The sequence below is a fragment of the Rhyacophila brunnea genome, unplaced genomic scaffold (assembly GCF_057557595.1).
Source record: "Rhyacophila brunnea isolate RB1 unplaced genomic scaffold, BYU_Rbru_1.0 scaffold_11, whole genome shotgun sequence".
Lineage (NCBI taxonomy): Eukaryota > Metazoa > Arthropoda > Insecta > Trichoptera > Rhyacophilidae > Rhyacophila > Rhyacophila brunnea.
The window spans coordinates 15,657,870-15,680,059 of record NW_028232763.1 but is presented as its reverse complement, the minus strand read 5'-3'; the positions used below and the strand labels follow the sequence as shown (position 1 = coordinate 15,680,059).

The 22,190-nt window shown below is 32.5% G+C and overlaps 2 protein-coding genes across 2 annotated transcripts; one reads left to right on the top strand and one right to left on the bottom strand.

Annotated features, from left to right (window-relative positions):
• Positions 1-308: 308 nt before the first annotated feature.
• Positions 309-5,484, bottom strand: LOC147078409 (cytochrome c oxidase subunit 7A1, mitochondrial-like). The gene is made up of 3 exons (XM_085956995.1): positions 5,410-5,484; positions 1,834-2,010; positions 309-547 (listed from the first exon to the last, which is right to left on the bottom strand). The coding sequence occupies exons 1-3, from the start codon at positions 5,482-5,484 to the stop codon at positions 401-403; spliced, it is 399 nt and encodes a 132-aa protein (XP_085813121.1). The 3' UTR covers positions 309-400.
• A 2,176-nt stretch (positions 5,485-7,660) lies between these two features.
• On the top strand, positions 7,661-21,499 carry LOC147078408 (coiled-coil domain-containing protein 170-like). The gene is made up of 10 exons (XM_085956985.1): positions 7,661-7,735; positions 8,399-8,488; positions 9,329-10,067; positions 10,634-10,806; positions 11,985-12,185; positions 13,317-13,460; positions 18,422-18,694; positions 19,549-19,799; positions 19,887-20,078; positions 21,400-21,499. The coding sequence occupies exons 1-10, from the start codon at positions 7,661-7,663 to the stop codon at positions 21,497-21,499; spliced, it is 2,238 nt and encodes a 745-aa protein (XP_085813111.1).
• The last annotated feature ends 691 nt before the right edge of the window (positions 21,500-22,190 follow it).

Genomic DNA, 22,190 nt, shown 5'->3' with positions numbered 1-22,190 from the left:
TGAATAATTACTTATCAAAATAATTACCTTTTCTCTAAAAATATTAATTTATTCAATTCCCGGTAAGCACGGTATTCTAAAGTCATGATAAATTTTCTCAAATGGCAATATTACAATAATTCCGCTAGACCCGCTTGAATTTTAAATACACATTGCATGACGTATCTTCGCAAAATGAAATCGAACATGTTTACTAAAAAAGAATAAAATTTAATTTTTAATGTGTATATGTATATCAATATGATGTATTTGTTCAAGATTGGATTGCGATGAGGATAGGTAATAAATGAAACAAGAAAAAAACGATTGGCAGGTAACTATTTTTAGTATTTCTAAACAGTGTCATAATATTTCATTATCCATACAAATACTTCAATGATTTAATAGATAATAACACAGTTTATCTTTGGCGCCTGTTAGCAAAACCCATGCTATAAATCAAACGTCCAAATTGTATGAAGCCAAGTCCAATGACACCAAATGTTATCAGAAATAATGCTTTGTCAGCTGGGCCTCCCTTGAGAAATACTGGAAGATCGTTGGCACGCTGCAACAGATAAAACTCATTTAAAAATCATGTAGGTAGGTAGGTAGGTACCTACATAGGTATAGGTAGGTATGGGATTGATCAATGATTCGTGATAAATCGTATCATTAAAATCCACTATAATAACATCACCGCTTGGAAGTCCATATGCTCCATTTTGGCATAATTATTGAATACCCTTTTTATGATTGCACAATTTATTAAAATTTCCCGGATATGGTTTTTTATATTAATAATCAATGTCTTTTCTTTGTGCATATTATATTATTATTCGCTTAGGTTATCTTATAAATAATTTTACTACTTATCTTATAGATAATATAATTTTACAATTTTACAAAAGCGTGGGTTTTGATGAAAAGAAAATATCAGAAGGTTTTAGAAGACATTCTTGCCATTTGGATGAACTTCATTAATAATTGTGGAAATGCTACTTTTACATAGCAAAACAGTTTCCTTGGTTTCCAGTGTTAAAAAATAAATAATGATAGGAATAGGTACCAAATTTGTAGGGGAACTTTAGGATAATATTTTTTTAATTTATTTTACATGAGGTACATGGCATTAAATTATTTTAAATCTTTAACAAAAATACGTTGCCAGCTTATAATCCAGTGAAAGACAATTAACTAGTGAATCCATTAATTTTATTCAACACAATACAAAAAGGTACCAAATTAGGTAGGACGGTATATCAGGGCTCGAAATGGAACGGAACGCACCGGAGCGCCGTTCCGGCTCGTGAAATTTGTAAAATTATCGCTCCGTCTCGTGGAAAAAATATGTTGACCGTCTGAGCTAGATTGGCCCATAGAATAGAAATAAAATACACATACGATTTGATGAATATGTAAATATTTTCAGAAAATTTGTCGAGCGCTCCGGTTCGTAAACTTTTCCATTTCGAGCGCTGCGGTATATACATACATATTACTTATATACCTATCTAAACATATAGGTACCTACAAAATCTCCTGCTTTATGAATGGATGGAAGAAAATCTAAATCGATTATTTTAAATTATCACTTTGTTATTTAGTTGAGTATTTTATACCATGCTAAACTAGCCTAGAACAACAATATAAAACTTATTAAATAAGTGCGAAAGATATGAGAAATGAATATGAGTGATTATTATTTATAGTGGAACGGGGTAGACATTTTCTTATACTTTAATAATGATCATTCTAAAAGCATTATTTCAGTTTTGATGTAGTCAAAATTTCAAATTAACAATGTATACCTATTAGTTATATTCTACAATATAATTACTATTTTATGTTTACCTGGAATAATTCCTGTTTGCTACGAATCGTCTCGCAAAGAGGGCTGTAAGGAATGTTGGTGCCAGGAATAAGCTTTTGGGCAGCTTGGGCAGCACGTACACTGGACACAGACGACATTTTCATAGTCTTATCGTAAACCAATTTTGGAGGTTCGACTTTGCTCAATGGCTTCGGCGCCTGGAATATTAATAATTAATAAATATTAAATATTACTATAGAATGGCCATTGTTTTAAATAATCAATCGGTAAAAATAAAATATAATATGCATGTGTATATAAATGGAAAATAATAAACAACGTGGACATGAAATTGAATGGACCAGGCCTGGTCTTAGGGTAATTAGATCGATTGGGCGCAATCGGGTCTCGTGCTCTACTACGAGTCCTCGACGCTAGTTGAATTTGGCCATCGTCACGACGTGAAAAATTAATGAAACATCACGAGAAAAGTTGACTTTTACTTTATTTAATCAAATATTATAATATTGTAGGTAAAACATTTAAAATGCGAGGCGAAGCCCTTGTGCAATATATTTCCATAAATCTTTAAAAAAAATCGAACCCACTATGCAAGAACATCTTCCACGTGAAGGTATAAGATATTCAGGGAAATATAATATTCAAAAGTATGTAGGTACTTGACGTCATGGCAGTTGCAGTACAAAACAATATAGTTAGAGAAAAAAGCGTCCGAGTATTTCACTATAATTAATTGTTACAGAAAAAGCTGGGAATAATTATTTAATGAACCATGTAAGTTTATTTCCGATAAACGTACCTACCTACCTACGATGTTATCAAAATGTTAAGTTATTTTGATGATTTCAAGAAAGAAAATTATTTGAGTAGTAACTATTTGCATTGATAAGTAACTCCCTCCGTAACTAGGGCCTCACGTATATGGTCCAATCGGGCATCGCACTTGCTAAGACCGGCCCTGGAATGAATCTTCTATTCCTATTGAACAGGCCGGAGGACGATAAAATGTATTCATTAAAAAAGCCCACAGAAATCATTGCGTTTGATCACACTCAGGCGTTTAAATATCTATAATAATTTTCATTTGATTTGCACACTAAACTTATTAACAGTGGCGAGTAAAAGCTCATTTATCAGGTTATCAGTTTACACGAAACAACCAAACTATTGATTGGTGTTTCATACTTTCTGGAGGTGTTATAATGCCACCAATAATTTTCCTCATTCTTCTTATTCCTGGCATCTGTTCATAGTCGCGTCCCTCTAGTTTTGAACGTCCAAGGTTGTCAACATATTATAATTTATTATTTTAAAACATATTAAGTAGAGTAGCTTTGATAATAGGTACGTATAGGCACTATTGACACTAAATATTATGTTACTAATGAGATTTAATATTTTCATAACAGCTTCTTATAATAAGAATGTAAAATACAAGTGTTTGGAATCTACATATTTTTGAAATATATAGGTGGTGCTTACTTACACAAATTGGAAAATTTTAAAATACAATCTAGTTTGTTTGAAAATATAAAAGTACCTACTAAAGCGTTTAAATGGCTTAACATGTACGAGGTAATATGAAATTCATTATTAGTACCTCAGTAGCGAAGGGTGGAGGTAGGCTGTTAAGATCCGATATTCAGGCATACGTATTTATTTTCATTAAATTGAGACAACAATTTGCAGATCGAGTTGGTCAGTTTTTAAAAATCAATTAAACCATGCCTATATGTATCAACCGTAATAGTTTAAGCGTGCTATGGGCGATCCGATAAAAATAGGGCACAATTTTTCAGTCATACTTATTTGTTTTCGTTGAATTAAGAATACTTATTGCAGATGGTGTTCATTAGTTTTTTTAATTCATTAAGCCCTGCCTAACCAACCAAAAAAAAATATTCTTCTATCTATAAAATATCTAAAACAATGTATAATTTAATGGCATAATTTTAGATATTTTATAGATGGATAACTATTTTTGACTATTATCTAATAATAGCTTGGTTTACGCAGGGTTTAATTAATTTTTAAAACTAACCATTACTAATTGCATACTGTAGTATTAGTTCAATAAAAACAAATTTGTATGACTGACAAAGTTTAATGTGTACTTATGTCGGATATTAACAGCCTACTTCCACACTTCGACAGTGGTACCTACACGTGTTTCGGTGGCATAATTAAACTAAATCTAATCGCTCTCCTCTACTTATCAAAATTTAAATATAAATCCCCTCCCCTATATTTACTAATATATTGAAAACTTTACTATGTAGCAGTTTTAAAAATTGAATGTTACCTACTCTGATCCTCGTGCTTGACAACATCGAAGATTTTTATGAAACACGTGTCGTAATAATAAAACATTCCAATAGTATATATATAAGTACCTACAAAGTGATTGAAAAGTGTTTTAAACGTATAATAAATTGCTACCAAAATAAAGCAAATCCAATTTAAAAGTACCTGATAATAATAATTACATTCACACACATATGGTCATGTTACAAAACGGGTTGATTAGTAGAATGGTACGCATGTGATATTATATTAAACAATAACTCACTTTTTCCTAGGGACCATGCAAATTTCACCATTTCCCTGGATACGAATCTGTTGAATCAATTGACCTCAGAATATTAGTAGGAATATTTCACACAAATCAATCAATACATATCTACACAATATTGGCATATACTGACGTCACAGTATTATTTATAATATATCACCAATGACTACTGCTATACATATTAATATAAAAAATGGGTATGTTTAATGAATGTAGATTTTTACCAAAGATGTATAAAAATTCCGTCCTGTTTCTAAAGAGAACGAAACAATTAATAATACTGTTCACAAATTAAATACAATCGTGTCAGTATTTTCGCTCGGCTTCCGTAATCACCATTGCCATTGTCAAATTTAATAATATAAAGATATGTCAACCCTTAGATACTAATACATTTTTACAGACCTCAAGCAATAATCTTACAACGTATTAATAATTGTATTGATAGATTGGCAATGGAATCATTAAAAAATGTTTGATCTACTTCTATAGAGTGGTTTTAACCAACTTAAAGTACCACACAATTTAATAGTAATATAAACATAGTAAGCACTTAAGGATCTATGTTCGTTTATATGGACAACTAAATAGTAATTAAAATGAACTAGATTTGATATATAAACATTTTGTATTTTGTAAGAATCGATATTAATATGATCAGTTATTAATTTTATTATTAATACTATCGACTGAGAGCACTGGATGGAAATTAAATTAACATTACAATTTATGAGAGTTATGTAATATTCCAGAGTAATTGTTTTCAGTGGCATGGGTTTCGTCATTCTCCATCTTCAAGCTCTATACACATTGTGTGAATAGTACAAGGTTTTCAAGAATTAGAATGTAGGTAATATATAAAAAATATGTTCTAAATCACGACGTTGTAAAATTGTATGTATTGAAGGTAAATCAATCTAGTGAGGTAATCAAACACGAAAATGCAACAGATTTTACTGAGCATTGACAGATGATAAAAGGAATTTTCATGCGAATGGAAAAACACTTTGTTTATCAATCTTACGACTGGGAAAAGCGGCGTTTGTATATGTGTTGAGCTGCAGATTCTTCCGGTAATGTTATTGTATTGGTAAAACATTTTTAGCAACTTTTAAGCTGTTACGACACAAAAATGGCGTCACTCTACTGAAAGTTAAAATATCTGGACTTGCAATGATTATTGCGAGTGCGCGGAATTGCATACACCTATTTATAAATACGGCACATCACTGCCATCACTTGAATGCATGCACAAGCTTTCAGTGCATCCGTATGCTAATAAAGCTTTCACCGAGCTTTAACGTAATCAATAAATGAACTTACATCGAATTTCATTCATTGAATATCATGAGATTCTGCTGCTTTTCCTTTAAAAAGAAAAATTGTGGCAGAATATAATATTAACTTGTACATTATGTGGGTATTCTGATATTATACCTACCTACTCTAAAATTAATGTAAGTATATCCTATTTTTATCAAATTTGGTAATAAAATAGTAATTTATCGATTTGTATGGTCGATTAATCTAGCGCCCCCTTACTTTCCGGCGCCTCTCTTTCGGAGTGTTTCTTACGCTATATATATACGCTGTATATATTTAAACACTAAAATTATTATAACACTTCAATTATTGCAATTGTATCACTTTTCTAGTTAATTTTAGACTTCTCATATCACATTGACTTCGTTACTCCACGATATATTCCAAATGTGGAGGGAACGACCTGTAATAATTAATTATTAAGGCTATACCTCAGTGAGGCATCGTCTAAAAAGATCGTGGCTAGGCGATGCGTGAAATGTGCAAATGACGCGTGCCGAACGAAATATAATTTGTCATATAAATCCAACATGCATCCATTTAATGTTCTGTTTATTGTTCTATTAGTAACAATAATAATATATTCATTGACATGTTTTCTTATTCAAGTAAATGGGTAACGTTTTTTAGTCATCTTTACATGATTTAAAAATTAGTATCCCGTCGCCATCACGAAACAAATTGACGTGTTCACAGCTCGACGATCGCTCTCCGATTGCCGGCGATTCCAAAATTTCGTCGCACCTATATTTGAAAATTATTTGCCGTTTCACTGAAGTATCGTCTTAAGGTTTATCAATAATACCGTAATACTGCATTTACGGACATATAAATACAACAATATTTAAAAAAAAAATATGCTTATTCCACAAATTGAATCTGGTTTCGAATATAACCATCCCTGTCGACTATATCAATGTAGATTTATTTATACAATACCTAATACTTTATTTTATTATTTACTATAATGGCTTCCCACGTATTAAATACGTAACAAATTAATAAGTAATAATAGGTACATTGTTTTAAAAATTGGTCCTAGTAATTTTAATAAATTACTCTACAATATTGATAAAATTGTCATTATAATTTCCAATGAATGTATCACTTATTAAACGAATTTGTTTATCGTTTAAATAATAATTCTAATAAGATATCGATCGAATGTACATAATGTAATGAATATAATTGTTATAATGGTAGATTGTTTTGATTATAATATTAATTTAGTAATTATTTGTAATTTTATTTTCCGTTGTTTTTGAAAGGGAATAATAGTTAAATACATAACACATTAATATATTAAAATAAATAACAAATAAATTAAGCAATAACGGTTTTTGAATCAGTCAATTTGCGTTAAGTAATTAGATAATTGCTAAAAATAAAATTAAGAAATATACTATAAGCACCTACAATAGAAATATTATTCAATTCAATTCAATTCATATATTTTACATATTGTGGACAGTACAAATTATAAGTTTAAGACGTTCACAACATGACATTTAGAAACAACGAAATATTAAACAATTATCGCTTTGTTTTTTATTTAACGATGTATTACACTTTAGTTGGTACTACAATATTTATTTAATAATATATTATATATGCGTTATCGTATCTTATACTACTTAACTATAACTAATTGATGTTAGTGAATAATTATATTATTCAAATCTGCCATTGAACGTATTAACCCAATTAAGAGCCTAGCAGTACAATTGTCACTAAGGATTCGAAAAGGAAAAGAAAAATTTGATCGATAAACTGAAAGTTAGAAGCACTTGGGTCTTGTCAGTCAAACACCGTCGGGTTGTTTCGCTTCCTTGGATACACGATTAATATTACTTGTCAAAAAGATGTCGTTTATAAATTCTGTGTTTATTATTAATAGACGGAACAAGAAAATTTAGTTTTTTTAGAAACGGTAGAAAAGCATTTTTGCAAGCATGGCTTCTTCAAGACCTAACAATGAAGAGGATTGGAAGATATTCGAAATACTATGTTCGAAAACTCCATCAGAAGTAAGTACGAATTGTCTTATAGTCGCCTAACAAAATAAATCTAAGCATCTATGGGTGCATATTATGTAATGACTAATTATATTGTTTGTGTTTATATTGTTATAATATTGAATGATAGAGTTATTGCCAAATTTTCATCTGAATTGAGAAAAGCGGTTGCCATGGTTTGTTGATGGCATCGGTGCCATGCACAAAACATTGATTGCTCTCCACTGTCTATGGCGCACACAAACGTAAGCCGAGCGCGGGAAACTATGAACCGCTTCGGGGGTTGTTTACTCTAAGGGCATATAAATCATACGATTCTATAAGCGGCCTTACGAAAAACTGGCGAAACTTTCTACTTGGGCTTGCGTAGTAATATGAGAATTGGCTGTCAATTCTATTCCCATCGAAGTTTAAAACAGTGTGCGTGATGCATACAAGGCCCGTTGCTTCCCCCGACCTAAATACCTACATTCTAGCATACTTTAAAGTGGATTTCATGCACCAAAGGCATTCGACTAAGTTACTTTGTTAACTTCAGACATGGAAGTGTGTTTGATTGGTTACATATACTTACATAAATGACGCAATATAGATTTTTTTATAAAATAGTGCATTCTTGAAAGAATTAAAAATAATTTCATAAAATGAAGTTATTTTCGGTCGTTATTTTTATAGATGGAAGGTGAAGGAGTACTCGATACGACAATGGCATTGAGAAGCGAGCTGGCTGGTCTTCAATACAAACGAGATCGGCTGGCCTCAGAGGTACCAGTAGCAAAAAAAATGTATCACCTAGTTATTACACTGTCACCAATAAATAAATTTATAAAATTATCACCATTCAAAAATAAAACCCGTTGCTAATGATTGATAGGTACATAGATTATACTTTACGCTTCGTGAATTAATATATCAACAAAATATACAATAGGCAGGACAACAAAAGTTGTTGTAATCTTACTAAAACAATATTGGATACTGTTCGGTTATACGGAATACAGCGAAAAACACATTTTGAAAATAGCCGATAAACTGGATTGTTTGTTAGGTTAACCTAACCAAACCTAACCTAAACTAACCCAAACTAACAAATAATCCAGTATATCGGGTATTTTCAAAATGTGTTTTCCGCTGTATTCCGTATAACCGAACAGTATCCAATATTCTCTCTAAAAATACTACTTTGTATATTTTGAATTCCTTCAGATTTCCATGTTTTTTTTCAAATTTTATACCTAACTGTCTAAAAACACTTAAAATATGATTACGTAGGTACATACTTTTATTTATAAATAGGTATTTATTCATAAATCTTATAACAGTGAAATGTGACAACACTTTTTAAAGAAAGTTTTCAAAAAACAGTTAAGAAAAGACAAAGAAATCGATTTTAATTGCACATCCTTAACATGTATCTTTTTATAGTAAATAAATTAAAAATGATATTATATAAATAGTTAGCTTCGAGGGTGTATACTTTTATTTATAATTGAGAATTTGTTTTTACTATTTTGGTTAATTATAATATTAATTTATCGATCAATGGTTTGCCAGTAAAAAAAATTGTTTCTTCTCAATTTATTTATGTCCTATTTTTTTTTATAGATAAACGACATGAAGAGCCAAGTTCTGTGTAGAGATCAGAGAGTCATGGAGCTGCAGGTGGAGATAGAGCATTTGAGAGAGCAGGCTGCGCGACAAAACGCAGTCATTGCATCTCTCAAGAAGAAAGTCCAAGATCAGGATGATAAAGAACGAAGCCTATATTCCACGCAAGGAAGAAACGAAATAGCTCTGCAAACTCTTCAAAGAGACAGTAAATACCACGAAGATAGAGCGAAAGACTTAGAAAAAAAGTTACGAAATTTAGAAATAGAATGTTCTAATGAAGAACAAATGAAAGATAGTATTAGAGCCCAGTTTCAAGATTTAGTAAGACGACTATCGGCTTCGCTTGGAACTGACTTTTGTGAAAGTGCGCATGCTCATTCTCCTGAGAGCATTATAATAAGAGCCTCTGAATTAGTACAAGAGACATCTCGATTGCGGAGTAAATGCTTGAGCACTTCCGAGAATTTTGTTTGCGTCGAGCAAGAGTTGAAGAATTGTCGAGACGCTCTCGAGAGATCTAACGCAGAAAGGGACATATTGCAGAGGCAGTGCACTACTCAAGTCGTGGATTTAGACAGGTTGCGGCAAGAAAAGGAAAATTTAGAGATGCAAAATAGAGTTATGGATCGAGAATTGCATGACACCAGAGATAAATATTCTTCAACCAATAAACACCTGAATTCTGCCACCGGGAATGTTGCACAGCTTGAGACCATAATTTGTCAACTAAAAGGTGAGCCAATTAATTAACCAGATATTTGTATTACTCGTGCATTCATTTTCATTAAAAATCTGTTAGAATTCCGTAATTACAAGGGAGAAATTTTGAATTAAAAGCAGGCGAGAAATAATATAGTTAGATATTATTATGTTTTATTAGATATTTTTTTATTAAATGTATACACAAGATGTAAATATTTATTTAGGATTTCATAAGTCTTTATTAAACATTCAGAACATGTTGATTCAGTAAGGAACTCGAATATAATAAAAAGGAATAGTATATAATAAATTAAAAAGGCGCATTTACTAGAATCCGATGGATGCGGATTCAAGTTCCGTCCGGCACGAATATTTTTTATGCATTATTACTGATTCTAAGACAACAGGCAATGATTCCCAATAACAGTAGTGCAGTAGTAGAAACAGTCACATAAACAGGCGGGCTTTTAAAAAACATAAATATATTGTGACCTCACCGGAAATCCAACCCGATGCCCCCGAATGAGAGCCCATTGCCTTACGCACTGATTTGTTACCTAACTCTATAATAATATGTATGTTTGATTATCATTTCAGACGATGTGAAGCTTAGAGAAGAAAAGAACCAACGATTACAACATGAATATCGTGCATTAATGGAATCACTGGCAATACTTTTAAGTTTACCTGCTAGATTTGTCGATTGCAATGAAAACTCCATTAAGGATCGTATTCGGGAAATTTTGAGCGATAATAAAGACATGAGCATGGTAAGAAACATATTTTAATTGCCAACTTTTTAGTGACATATTATCAGTGATAGTACCTACTGTGCAAAAACCCGCAGTGCGGGGGGCGGCTTTTTAATAAAGTAAAATTATGTAAATTCTAAATTTACTAACATAAATTACAGCTTGTCAATACATGCATGCTGGTGTCTCGAATGAAGAGTTACATTGTTTGAAATAGGTACCGCAGACGAGTCTTGGAAATTTTGGTACAGTTAGGTTATGAGGAATACAGCGGAAAACACATTTTGAAAATACCCGATATACTGGATTATTTGTTAGGTTAACATAACTAAACCTAACTTAACCTAACCTAACCCAACCAAACCTAACCTAAACCAACCCAAACTAACAAATAATCCAGTATATCGGGTATTTTCAAAGTGTGTTTTCCGCTGTATTCCTCATAACCGAACTGTACCAAAATTTTTAATGTCACAAAACATAATATAACCTTTCTATCAAATCTTATATATTCTGATAAAAAAAAACTAACAGCCAAAGCTTATAAAATCCAATTATCCTAGAGATGAAGGAGATAGGGGGCCCAGCCCCGGAGCTCCATTTTTATGTAAAAAGCAATACACTAACAACAACAAGTCATACACTTAATAAATTTGTTTCATACACAGCATAATATTATGTAATCTATACCTACATATACTTATTTTTAAATGATACACAATACTATTTTTAACTTATTTGACGGTTAGTTTATTATATTTGGCTAGATTTATTACGAAACATCTGTCAATATAAATAAGTAAAATATCCTAGAATCAGCCAAAACTTTGTTTCCAAGTCATTAAAATGAAGGTCTACCACGTAAACATCAATGTAATTAATATATATTTCACATTTAATTTAGCTTTTGAATAAGATTTTATATAAAATAAAATTATTAGGGGTAGGTGTCACTTTAAATTTATATTATATAAGGGGGGCAGAATTTGAAACACCGCTACTACATATTCATTGATTTCCTCGTTTCTTCGATTGTGTTGATAATTTTATCCCTAAAATAATAAACCATTTCACTATATATACATTACACATAAGCTATAGATAAGTCTAGGTGTGTTGCAACTAAATTATGAATCGACCAAAATAGAGGACGATGTTAATATTAATTTAATCTCTTATAAAATGTCTACTTGAAGCAACTGCATAGTCTTCGCGACAAGTTAAACATGGAATCGCAGCAGCTCAACAGGCACATGATGGCCCATGACCAAACCTCTGGGAGACTTCGGATTCTGGAAGACGAGCGGGCTCTGTTGGAATCCAAGGTTCATAACTTAGACAAGGAATTGACGGGAGCGGAATTGTCTAGAGATGCACTGCGACGGGATAAATCATCGGTAATAAATCAATGTGTTATCCAAGAATTCACGAAATATAGGTGTCCATATTCTGGAGTAGGTACCTATTTATCTCCGCTATCAAGTGATTTCGGTCTAATCGTATATAACAGGGGTTGCCATTTTATTTCTTGTTGTGATCGACTTTTTGCACAAAAATATAGTCGCGACCACAAACCAAATTTGCATAATAAATGAATCAAATAAGATATTGATGTAGTTTTTATGATTAGACAATTCTGTGTATTTTCATGAGCATATATTACATTAATATGATTTTCCCTTTGTATATATTATATTTTGTTGTTTTTCAAAGTACAAAGTCGCGAGCATTTTTTTAAGCAAATGGTGCATTGGTGTTTTCACTAAGTAGTTTGTTTAATTTTATGTTTTTTGTTGTGTATGTTATGATTAGTGAGAGTCATTCAAATCTGATAATACATTGTATGATAGGTTTGCTACCAATATATTATTATTATGTATTGTGTCATTGAATGTAAAAACATTCGGAAATTTTTCACGCAATATATTTCAGATTGAAATTTGTTTTAAAAGAATAACACAATATGTAGATACCGAATAATATTTTGGATTATTTTAAATATTGATATTTTTTTAACGTTTTTAAATATATATAAGTAAGTAAGTACTTCCATATATATTATACTTATAAATTAACATTTGAATGTTTTTGTAAATGGTAATTCATATTTATTTGAAATGTGATCGAGGTATTTTTGTTGGAGATCAACATTAAATTCGTGTTTATTTCTATGAGTATTTTCAACTATTAATTATGTTAGTTATTGACTTAAAATATCTTCGTTGCAGTTTTGATTTCAAAAAATTCAATTTATGTAGTCTGTCAATCTGTTAGAAACTTAGATTACGGAGCACACACAACTACAGTTGCAAAATTATAAATACGGCCGCGATCGACGAAAATTGTTTTGTGATCGACCTGTTAGCCATACTTACTATAGAATGAAGGTCACTTGAGGCGTGTTCAAATACAAACTTATGTAAGCCTATTGTTTCTCAATAACCGTAACATCTAATGAATAATATCATATTTTATCTGATTTCTTGTTTGTGATGTTTAATAAATAATATAAATTTACCATTTTGTAGCTTATAACATTCTTGGAACGGCTAAGTAAAGCGCTCAACATGGATGAAATATCTCAGGAAGTTGGAGTCGATCTTCAGACAGAATCCATGCTTGTCAGAGCTGAACAACTCGCACGGCTGGAGAGCGATAAAATAGTTGACAAGGTATGAAACTAACATAATAAAAATTTGGAATAACTCTATCGATACAGTGACGTCCCTAGGAAAAGTGCCACCCTTGGGAGACTTAGAATGCTATCCCTTTTCATTTTTTGTTATTCGTTATGTACCTGATTTTTCAGCTATATTAAACAGACAAATACACCAAAAATCTTTAAATTGACATACACACCATTTACTGAGAATTAGAGCATTTCCACAAAACCTACTCCCACATATCGGTGGCCTTAGGTACGTGGAGGTCTGTGGCAGTTACAGCTGATTTGGAGGCACTCTTGTATAAAAATCCTATGCGATAAACCGCCATTACAATATGTATCACAATGTGTATTACAATACAACAATAGTTATGTTGTCAGGATTTTTTTTCTTCGATCATTTTTTAAAGTAATACTTATATTATAATATCGTCATCTCAATACTACAACTATATAAATTGATTTTCACTGTTTTTGGGATAGCTATTGAATATGGTTCTACATTTCCTTCTCTACAAAATGATAAAACTAGATAAGTTAGAAATTAATGGGAACTGTATTAATTTTGTTTTTGAAAATATTAGATAACTTTAAAACCATAAATGCAATAAAATAATATATCTACAATAGTTTTTCATACAATTGAATATTATTTAATTGTTCCTAAATCGACAGCCACAATTTTTCGTTTTTTATTTTAAATAATAATTATAGCCTAGATTTATATTAATAAAAATTTCCTTTTCCCAACAATGACCAAATCAGAGTTATCTAGTTGTAGTATTGAGGTTCTAATGAAGCGATCTATGGTAAACCGTCATTGCTCTCAAAAGATGTGATGTTTGTGTATGTTCCTTAATTCGCCGCCCGTTAAAATGTGCTGCTCCTATGCAACGCATGACTTGCCCACCTCCACGGGACATCACTATATCAATAGTACTTACATAAAATGAATTGATATTTACTTAAAATGTTTAAATTTACAGTATTTCACATTCTCTATTTTTTAGGGCTTCCCTCTACTCGCTTGTCGCACTAATACACCGAATACAGATTCGGCCTGTTTACACGTGGTAGTATTAGTGCGAGTAGTGATTTCTAATGATTATCACCGAGCCCGTATAATCAAGACTTTATACTTAAATATAATTCGCGTCATAATTTTATCAATAAATCGCGTTTCATAAACAACATATTATTCTGAATGAATTGATTGAGTATTGCCGATGCCGATTAAAACTATTATGCCATATTTTTTCTGCTTGATCGATTGATTTTATCACAGTTCTTGTGCAGTGGATATTATGGTTCGCTGCCTCGCTTGCGAAGGGAAAGGTCCCTGCTCGATTTGCCAATACTGAAAGAAGTAAGAACGGCGCAGACAGATAAAACACTATTTTAATACTGACAAGGCACAACATGATGGCAACTTATAGAGTGCATCAGATTACCTAAAACAGTACATCTACAACTATAGTTACAAATAGTAATTTATTTAGTAATTAATTAATCAAAGAATCACTATTAGTTACGTATACAACAGTGGCGAAGGGTGGAGGTAGGCTGTTAAGATTCGACATAGATAGTGCACACTAAACTTAGTCAGTCATACGTATTTTCTTTCATTGAACTAATACTAAAATGTGTAGATTGTGTAGGTTAGTTTATAAAAGTCAACTAAAGCCGGGTTGACACGGTCTAAGTACGATGCAGGTACACTTGGACCAAGTGCCATCCAAGTGACAGCTTCATACTAATTATTCCTATCCAAGCTAACTTGGATGAGTAGGACGCGGTCCAAGAAGCTTGGATAGGAATAATTAGTATGAAGATGACTCATACGAGTGCACTTGGATGGCACTCGGTCCAAGTGTACTTGGATCGTACTTGGACCGTGTCAACGCGCTTTAAACCTTGTGTTAACCAAGTCATAATAAATAGTAGTCAAAACGATGCATATATCTATAAAATAGCTAAAATTATGCCATTAAATCATATTAATTTTGGATATTTCATAGATTGAAGAATATTTATTTATTTATTTATTTATTATGGTTTGGTTGCTCCAGGGCTTAATGAATTTTGAATACATATAATATAATATGTTTATAATAATTCAACGAAAACAAGTAAGCATGACTGAAAAAGTGTGCACTATTTTATTTTGATAGATCGCCAAACCATACCAAAACTATTACTGTTTGGTTTAGGCAGGGTTTAATGGATTTTTAAAAACTAACCAACAGTGTCTGCACATTGTAGTCTTAGTTCAGTGGCAACAAATACGTATGACTGAGAAAGTTTAGTGAGCACTATTTCTGTCGGATCTTAACAGCCTACCTCCACCCTTCGCCACTGATACAATCATTAATTAATAATTAATTATAAGGTGAAAATTGTATTCTGCATGTATCTACATCCTAAATACGATAGGTATACAATAGGTATCTTAATAGAATTTGGTCATATCCAAATATTTACAAACCTTTAAAATAACGTGCATACTTTCATTGCATAAGTATGTAGATCATAATTCACGATCCAGATTTCGCTTTACGGCTTCCTTAGACATTATATATATTAAAATGATATGTTGGTTATATAAACATGTTTTCGCTCATACAAATTGCGCTGGAATAATATAGAAGGATAAGCTCTGGTTGACTGACGTGTTTCGATTTTCATTTTGATTTCTATTGTCACTTTGGTCAAGATTAAATCATAGGAGAGTAATCTGACGTATGACGCCGTAAATTTTCGAAACACTCGATAATAATTATTCCAGGTGGGCGGCTCGCGTGGTGCAGTGCGTAAGGTGCTTGCCTTCCACCCGAGAATTCCTGGGTTCGATTCCCGGCCTGGACACACCAATGACATTAATATGGATGAAGCATCTGGAAAAAAAATGACACTCACTTTTTTTGTCGGATCTGCCGAATGGCATAATCTGTTCTAACGCCATTACAATAAAGGTGATATTGCTATAAATTCCCGAAACTTTTTGTCGGGTCTGCCGAATGGTTCGGTTCGAACAGGTTCGCTCAAACAAACATTGATACTAGAAACACTGTTCTAACGCCGTTACAATAAAGGTGATATTGCTATAAATTACCGATGCGTGATATCGCATAATGGTTATTGTGTGACGTCTACCTATGCACGTGCGAATGTCACTATGGGCGAACTTACTTGCTAGCTACTGTACTGAGTGCGTCGTCCATTACGTCATTGGGACACACAATATTTATGTGTTTTTCTCAAAGCCTGGATATTTGTGATTGTTCAAAAAAATTCTAAAGAAGCCGAAAACTGAAAACTAGACTATTGGGTCTATTCTATACACAAGGCGGCTATCGGCAGCTATTGACGGTAGTTTATCATATTTATGGATTGAGTAGGTTACTTGTTACAATAAGTTAACCGTCTGTCTAAACTGTCAAAAAGTGCTTTGTTTTAACTGCCCCTCTCCTGGCTGTGTTAACTTTTAGAGCAAGATAGACAGTTTTGACAGTTTGATGGCTAATTTATTGTTACAATTATAATATCTCAATTCATAAATTTGATAAACTACGTTCAATAGTCGCTGATAGCTGCCTTGTGTATATAATAGAACACAATAAATAATAGTAATTTTAAAATAGCTTTCAGTCAAACGTCACTCGACATCCATTTTAATAAATAATCACGTAGACAGACTTTTATAAATATTATGGTATTATATTTGTTTCCACAATAACGCATTTAGCAATGATTAAAAGATAGATTTTAAATTTGCAAAGCACTATTCTGATATAAAATGTCGTTATCAATAAATAATTTTAGAATAAGAGTTTTAACTTTTTTTAGCACACCAATATTTTTGGCCTTCTTTTTATTGATGCAAATATATGACAATATATCTAAATGAATTTGCTTTCGCATGTTAAACACTGATACGCAGTTATATCTTATTTATTTACAGCGCACATAATTTTTCTTTTATTTCATTTTCATTTTTCATAGTTTTCCCACACGCAACTTGACAATATTTCCTTCCACACACGAAAAGCTGATTGAACCGGAAATATTGAATAAAAATCATTTTCTGTACAAATAGGAGCTTTGTAATAACGGTACAAAATCGTTGTTGTCAACCGCACTATAATAGTATTGTAGGTACTATAGGTTTGATTCCGCGTAAATATAAAATAATTAGTTATACTATAAAAATTATATCACAAACGTGCCTAAAATACTATAATTTTGAACGATTCAATACGTTTAGTAGTTTAATAGATTTTTTTTACAGTTATATTTCATAAGTACCTATATTAAACTGCTCATGCTTCGAAAGACTACCCCTTTACACATAAATTGCCTATAGCCTATATCTATAACTATGCAGACAAAGGGTCAACTAATGTGAATGCTTTTTTGGTTTTTTGACTTACGATAATCAGTGTAATTTGAGACTTAATTCGATTGCGTCAAAGTGTAAATAATATCCAATTAAACGAAAGACTGCAAGAGTTAATGCCTTTATATGGTACTCGTAGTATTTCTAATTTAGAATATTTAAGAAGGTTAGCACACAATTTTGAGATGTAATTTTAAATAATTTATATTTTTTATATCATTATTCATATGTTTTTTATTATTTGTGTATCTAAAATATAATTTTATGTGAAAATAAAAATTGTCTCATTTCGAAATTCTTTTGGCGGCAATGTTCGGGTGGTTTTGGTTCGGGCGGTTTTGTCGGCACCACGCACATCTCTAACTGTTACGAATTTAACCACACTGAAAACATTTAGCAACCGAAGTCAAATAATAGTATAATACAACAAGGTATATATTGTTATACCTGTTATAATACTTTAATATTCTTCAACTTATTAATATAGGTACTTAGGTACGTAGTACTATGACGATACTTAGTACTATGACGATAATCGATTCCACATGTTGCAAAACAACATTCTTCCGCAGACAGCCGTCGTATATCAACTTCAGAGAAGAGTAAGAATATTGCGTGAGCAGTTGCAAAGGAGAGACCTTCATTTGGATCTATTGCGAAGAAAGCTTTCACTGCAGGAAGACAGCGCCAAAATGAAAACAATCCTTCAAACGGAAAGGGACGAATGTTTATTGAGAGGAAAGAAACTTGGCAAACAGATTGACAAACTGAACCTGCAACTCGCTGATGCCAGATCCCAAATCAGGGACTTGAACAGTCAACTTGCTGAAGCTGCTGACTATAAGGTAGGATAAGATATACATTTAATTGCAGCAAAATAATATTATCACAGATACTACAACCTAATGCGGGTCTTGGCCAGCTCCAGGAAACATCTTTAATTTCCTCTTTCTACCACAAACTTCCTCTCACATGTAGGAATTCTGTATCTCTATCTGCACAAATCAACCACTCAAATTTAGTTATCCCAACCACACTTATCTTATCACATTAGGTATATTGTAGAGAAGAATTTTGGGTGATTGGGTGTCTTCAGCACTTTAGCAAGTAAGTCAGCATGGACGTAATAGGAATTTTACAGAGCTTTCTTTGAGATAAGTCTCAATCTCAAGTGTCCTTAGTAAGATTTGTTGTCTAGTATGGTTGTTCTACAGTGGAACAGACCATTAATACGCGCAAATGAGATTTCCCTGTCTTTATTGTTTATGGTTGCTATATCGGGCTTCGGTAAGATCGTGTCTCTTGTATCGCCTCGTTTCATCTTCCCTCTCACTCTCTTTGGTTTCATCCGATAATTATCAAACATTACTGGTAATGCAGCATGTTTACAGAATTTATTATAGTTTGGCACCTACTACTAATTCCGAAATCCCGGATAGAACTATTTATCCAAACGGTATTGTAATAATAATATGTGACTGAAGCGTCAATTACATTGAGCTTCTTTACGAGCTGTTTGTTGGCGAATTTATAATCTGCCTGTAAAGTCGCCCAGTGTAATCATCGAACATGTTAGCTTGTTCTATGATTACACTGGGCGACTTTACAGGCAGATTATAAATTTGCCAACAAACAGCTCGTAAAGAAGCTCAATGTAATTGAAGCTTTAATGACTATACAAGTTATATTTTATTTGCAGTTAACTGCTTTGGAACGAGGACGCAAGATAGAGGACCTTCAAAAGCGGTTGGTCGATTCTGAGCTTCTCAGAACAAAGTATAACAGAAAGGTGAGCGTCTTGAAAGACCATGTCAGATCAGCTGGGGAGACGATGGATCAGGAGCGGAATATCTCTGATCACCAAATTACTATGATGAGGGAGGACTTAACGCGAACCAAAGAAATGCTGGCGGAAATCAACAGAAGGGAAGCACAACTTTTAAGCTTTAGGTAAAGAAAATGTAAAATCAAACAAACAAAATTCAATTCAAACGGTTGAATTAACAAGGTTAAGACTAGTTAGTGTGAATATTTCAGAACCTCCATCGCAAAACTTCTCGGAATCTTCTCTCCTTTACCCGACTACGAGATAATCTCTCGTCTGCAGAAGCTGGTAGACGCACACCATGATTTCACGCTGGTGTCTCGACGATACGACGACCCTGCGCTGCGACTGGCAGCTCGCTCCCCTACTGGACCGCCTAGCCGTCTGGCTCGTACACCGGACAGGTGATTGATTATGTTTGTTTTCCAAATTAAAAAAAGGTATATATTATACTCTCAAGATAGTCTATGTTAAGCTAAGTAGGATGTGTAATAATGTACCTACTTACAAAAAATCAAACATTACCATTATATTTATTATGTTTCGTAAGGATTGCGATCCGGTTAAATGTAAATTGTACGTAAAACATTTCACCGTGGCATAGTAGTTCGCCGTGAGCTTTCTTACCGGAAAGAGATGACCGTATAGTATATACGGTCTCAAATTTTATTAGATTCAAGAATGAAAACCTAACCTAACCTAACAAATAATCCAATGCATCAGCTATTTTCAAAATTTGCTTGTTCTAATCGAAAAAAAAATCTTTTAAATACGCGCGTTAACATCATTTTACTCCCTACTTCAATTATAGTTTGTCAATTTATGGCTACGGCCGTATGTTGTAGCTTAACCACTGGGGAATCCCAAAAGAAATGGCGTATTTCAAAAAAACACTACCTTATTCTTAGGTCAATAATTATTATAAAGCAATCATTATTCGTAGGATGTTTATCACACTTGAATGGTCAAAGACATAGCTTATAATTAGTATTTTTAGAATTGTGTCGCTAGATTTCAAAATCAGCCAAGTCCATAATGGATGAATATGAGAAAAACAGCTTTCTGTTTTCTCAATTACACAGTTACAAGGGTGAAAGTTTATATTATTTCGAGTACAGAATATTTAAAATTAATAAATTCCACATTTTGATAATGTAGAAATGTTAGAAAGCAGTGGTTCTTCAGTAATTTACAAAAAAATAAAAAATACTTAAAGGTGGACTTGGCTGATTTTGAAATGCAGCGACACAATAATCTTTAAATGTGTTAATCTTGCCCATTTTTTGAATAATAAAATGCCTAATTCTTGTCAAATTTGGGATCACAGAGATTATCAATATAATTTTTTATCATAAATATTTTACTAAAATTATCTCCTCATAAATTATACCAATGATTTTATAAATGCGTTTAAAAATTAATAAATGTAAAAAATCTTAACACCACTGCACAGTTATGTACCGAAATATGACTATATTCTAAAACATTAGAGCAAGAGGTTTAAAAGAATACTATTTTATGTAATAAAAATACTTTATGCAGTCATCAAATGTTTAAAATAAATATAAAGGTTAATAAGGCTTCAAAATTATACAAATAGATTATCTACAACGTTTAAGGTATGTCCAGGATCATGCTTTGAAAATAGAAAAAAAGCTCCATTTTGACCCACGCTGAGCACGTCCGCCCTTAAGTTATCTCACCTATTACTTCATGTGTCTTCAGATCCCTGCGATACGACGATTCAGGATACGCTGACCCTCCTGACAGCGAGGATATGGAAGACGAGCTCCTTGGGAAAAGCAGAATGTTGGGCACCTTGTGACCCATACCTCTCATACGCAGGCGTGATTACATCTGAATTTAATTCGGGCATGCGTTTTTTTTAATTTATCACGGAGGAATATAAATTATTATACATTAGTATTAGCCATAGAAGATAATATTTTATTTATTATTCACCATTTCATGGCTTCATCGTTTCACCCATATACAATGAATATAGCTCCTTAATACAATATTGTCTCTATCTCTAAATTAATGCCATGATTACTTCAAAAATTCTTCCAAGGACTCTCATTTCAAAGATATCTTCCCTCATGATGTTTGCCGAGTGCTCAGCATTCTGAGGCATGTTAATATCTGCATCAATACCTAATAGCACCTGTACACGTGAATGGATTTACTGGCAGCAATAGCGCGTTTTTTAAACTATCGTGACAATAACTACTGTTTACACGTAAAAGTGCTGATTGGCTCTCCAATCTCATTTTTCAAGAGTAAGCGAGACGCGATGTTGTCATTTTATGGTACTATTTGACAGGTACTGGAAACCGGTTAACCTCAAAATGAGTATAGTTCGTTCTTTTGCCGGCAGGTTTGCCACTATCATTCTACTGCGCTGGTGCAGATCGAAAAAATCCCAACTGTCGCATGAAAATTCAGAAGCCTCCAAACTTTTTTGATTCATGCATGCAAGCTTGCAACTGCAGGTTTACGCATACTTACATTTTATT

Coding starts and splice junctions, on each gene's coding strand:
- LOC147078409 (XM_085956995.1), bottom strand. CDS start 5,484: ATGTTTTACCAATACAATAACATTACCGGAAGAATCTGCAGCTCAACA. Junction 2,011..5,409: donor AAACGCCGCTTTTCCCAGTC/GTAAGATTGATA, acceptor TTAATATTCCAG/GCGCCGAAGCCATTGAGCAA. Junction 548..1,833: donor GCAAACAGGAATTATTCCAG/GTAAACATAAAA, acceptor TATCTGTTGCAG/CGTGCCAACGATCTTCCAGT.
- LOC147078408 (XM_085956985.1), top strand. CDS start 7,661: ATGGCTTCTTCAAGACCTAACAATGAAGAGGATTGGAAGATATTCGAA. Junction 10,068..10,633: donor CATAATTTGTCAACTAAAAG/GTGAGCCAATTA, acceptor TTATCATTTCAG/ACGATGTGAAGCTTAGAGAA. Junction 12,186..13,316: donor TGCGACGGGATAAATCATCG/GTAATAAATCAA, acceptor ACCATTTTGTAG/CTTATAACATTCTTGGAACG.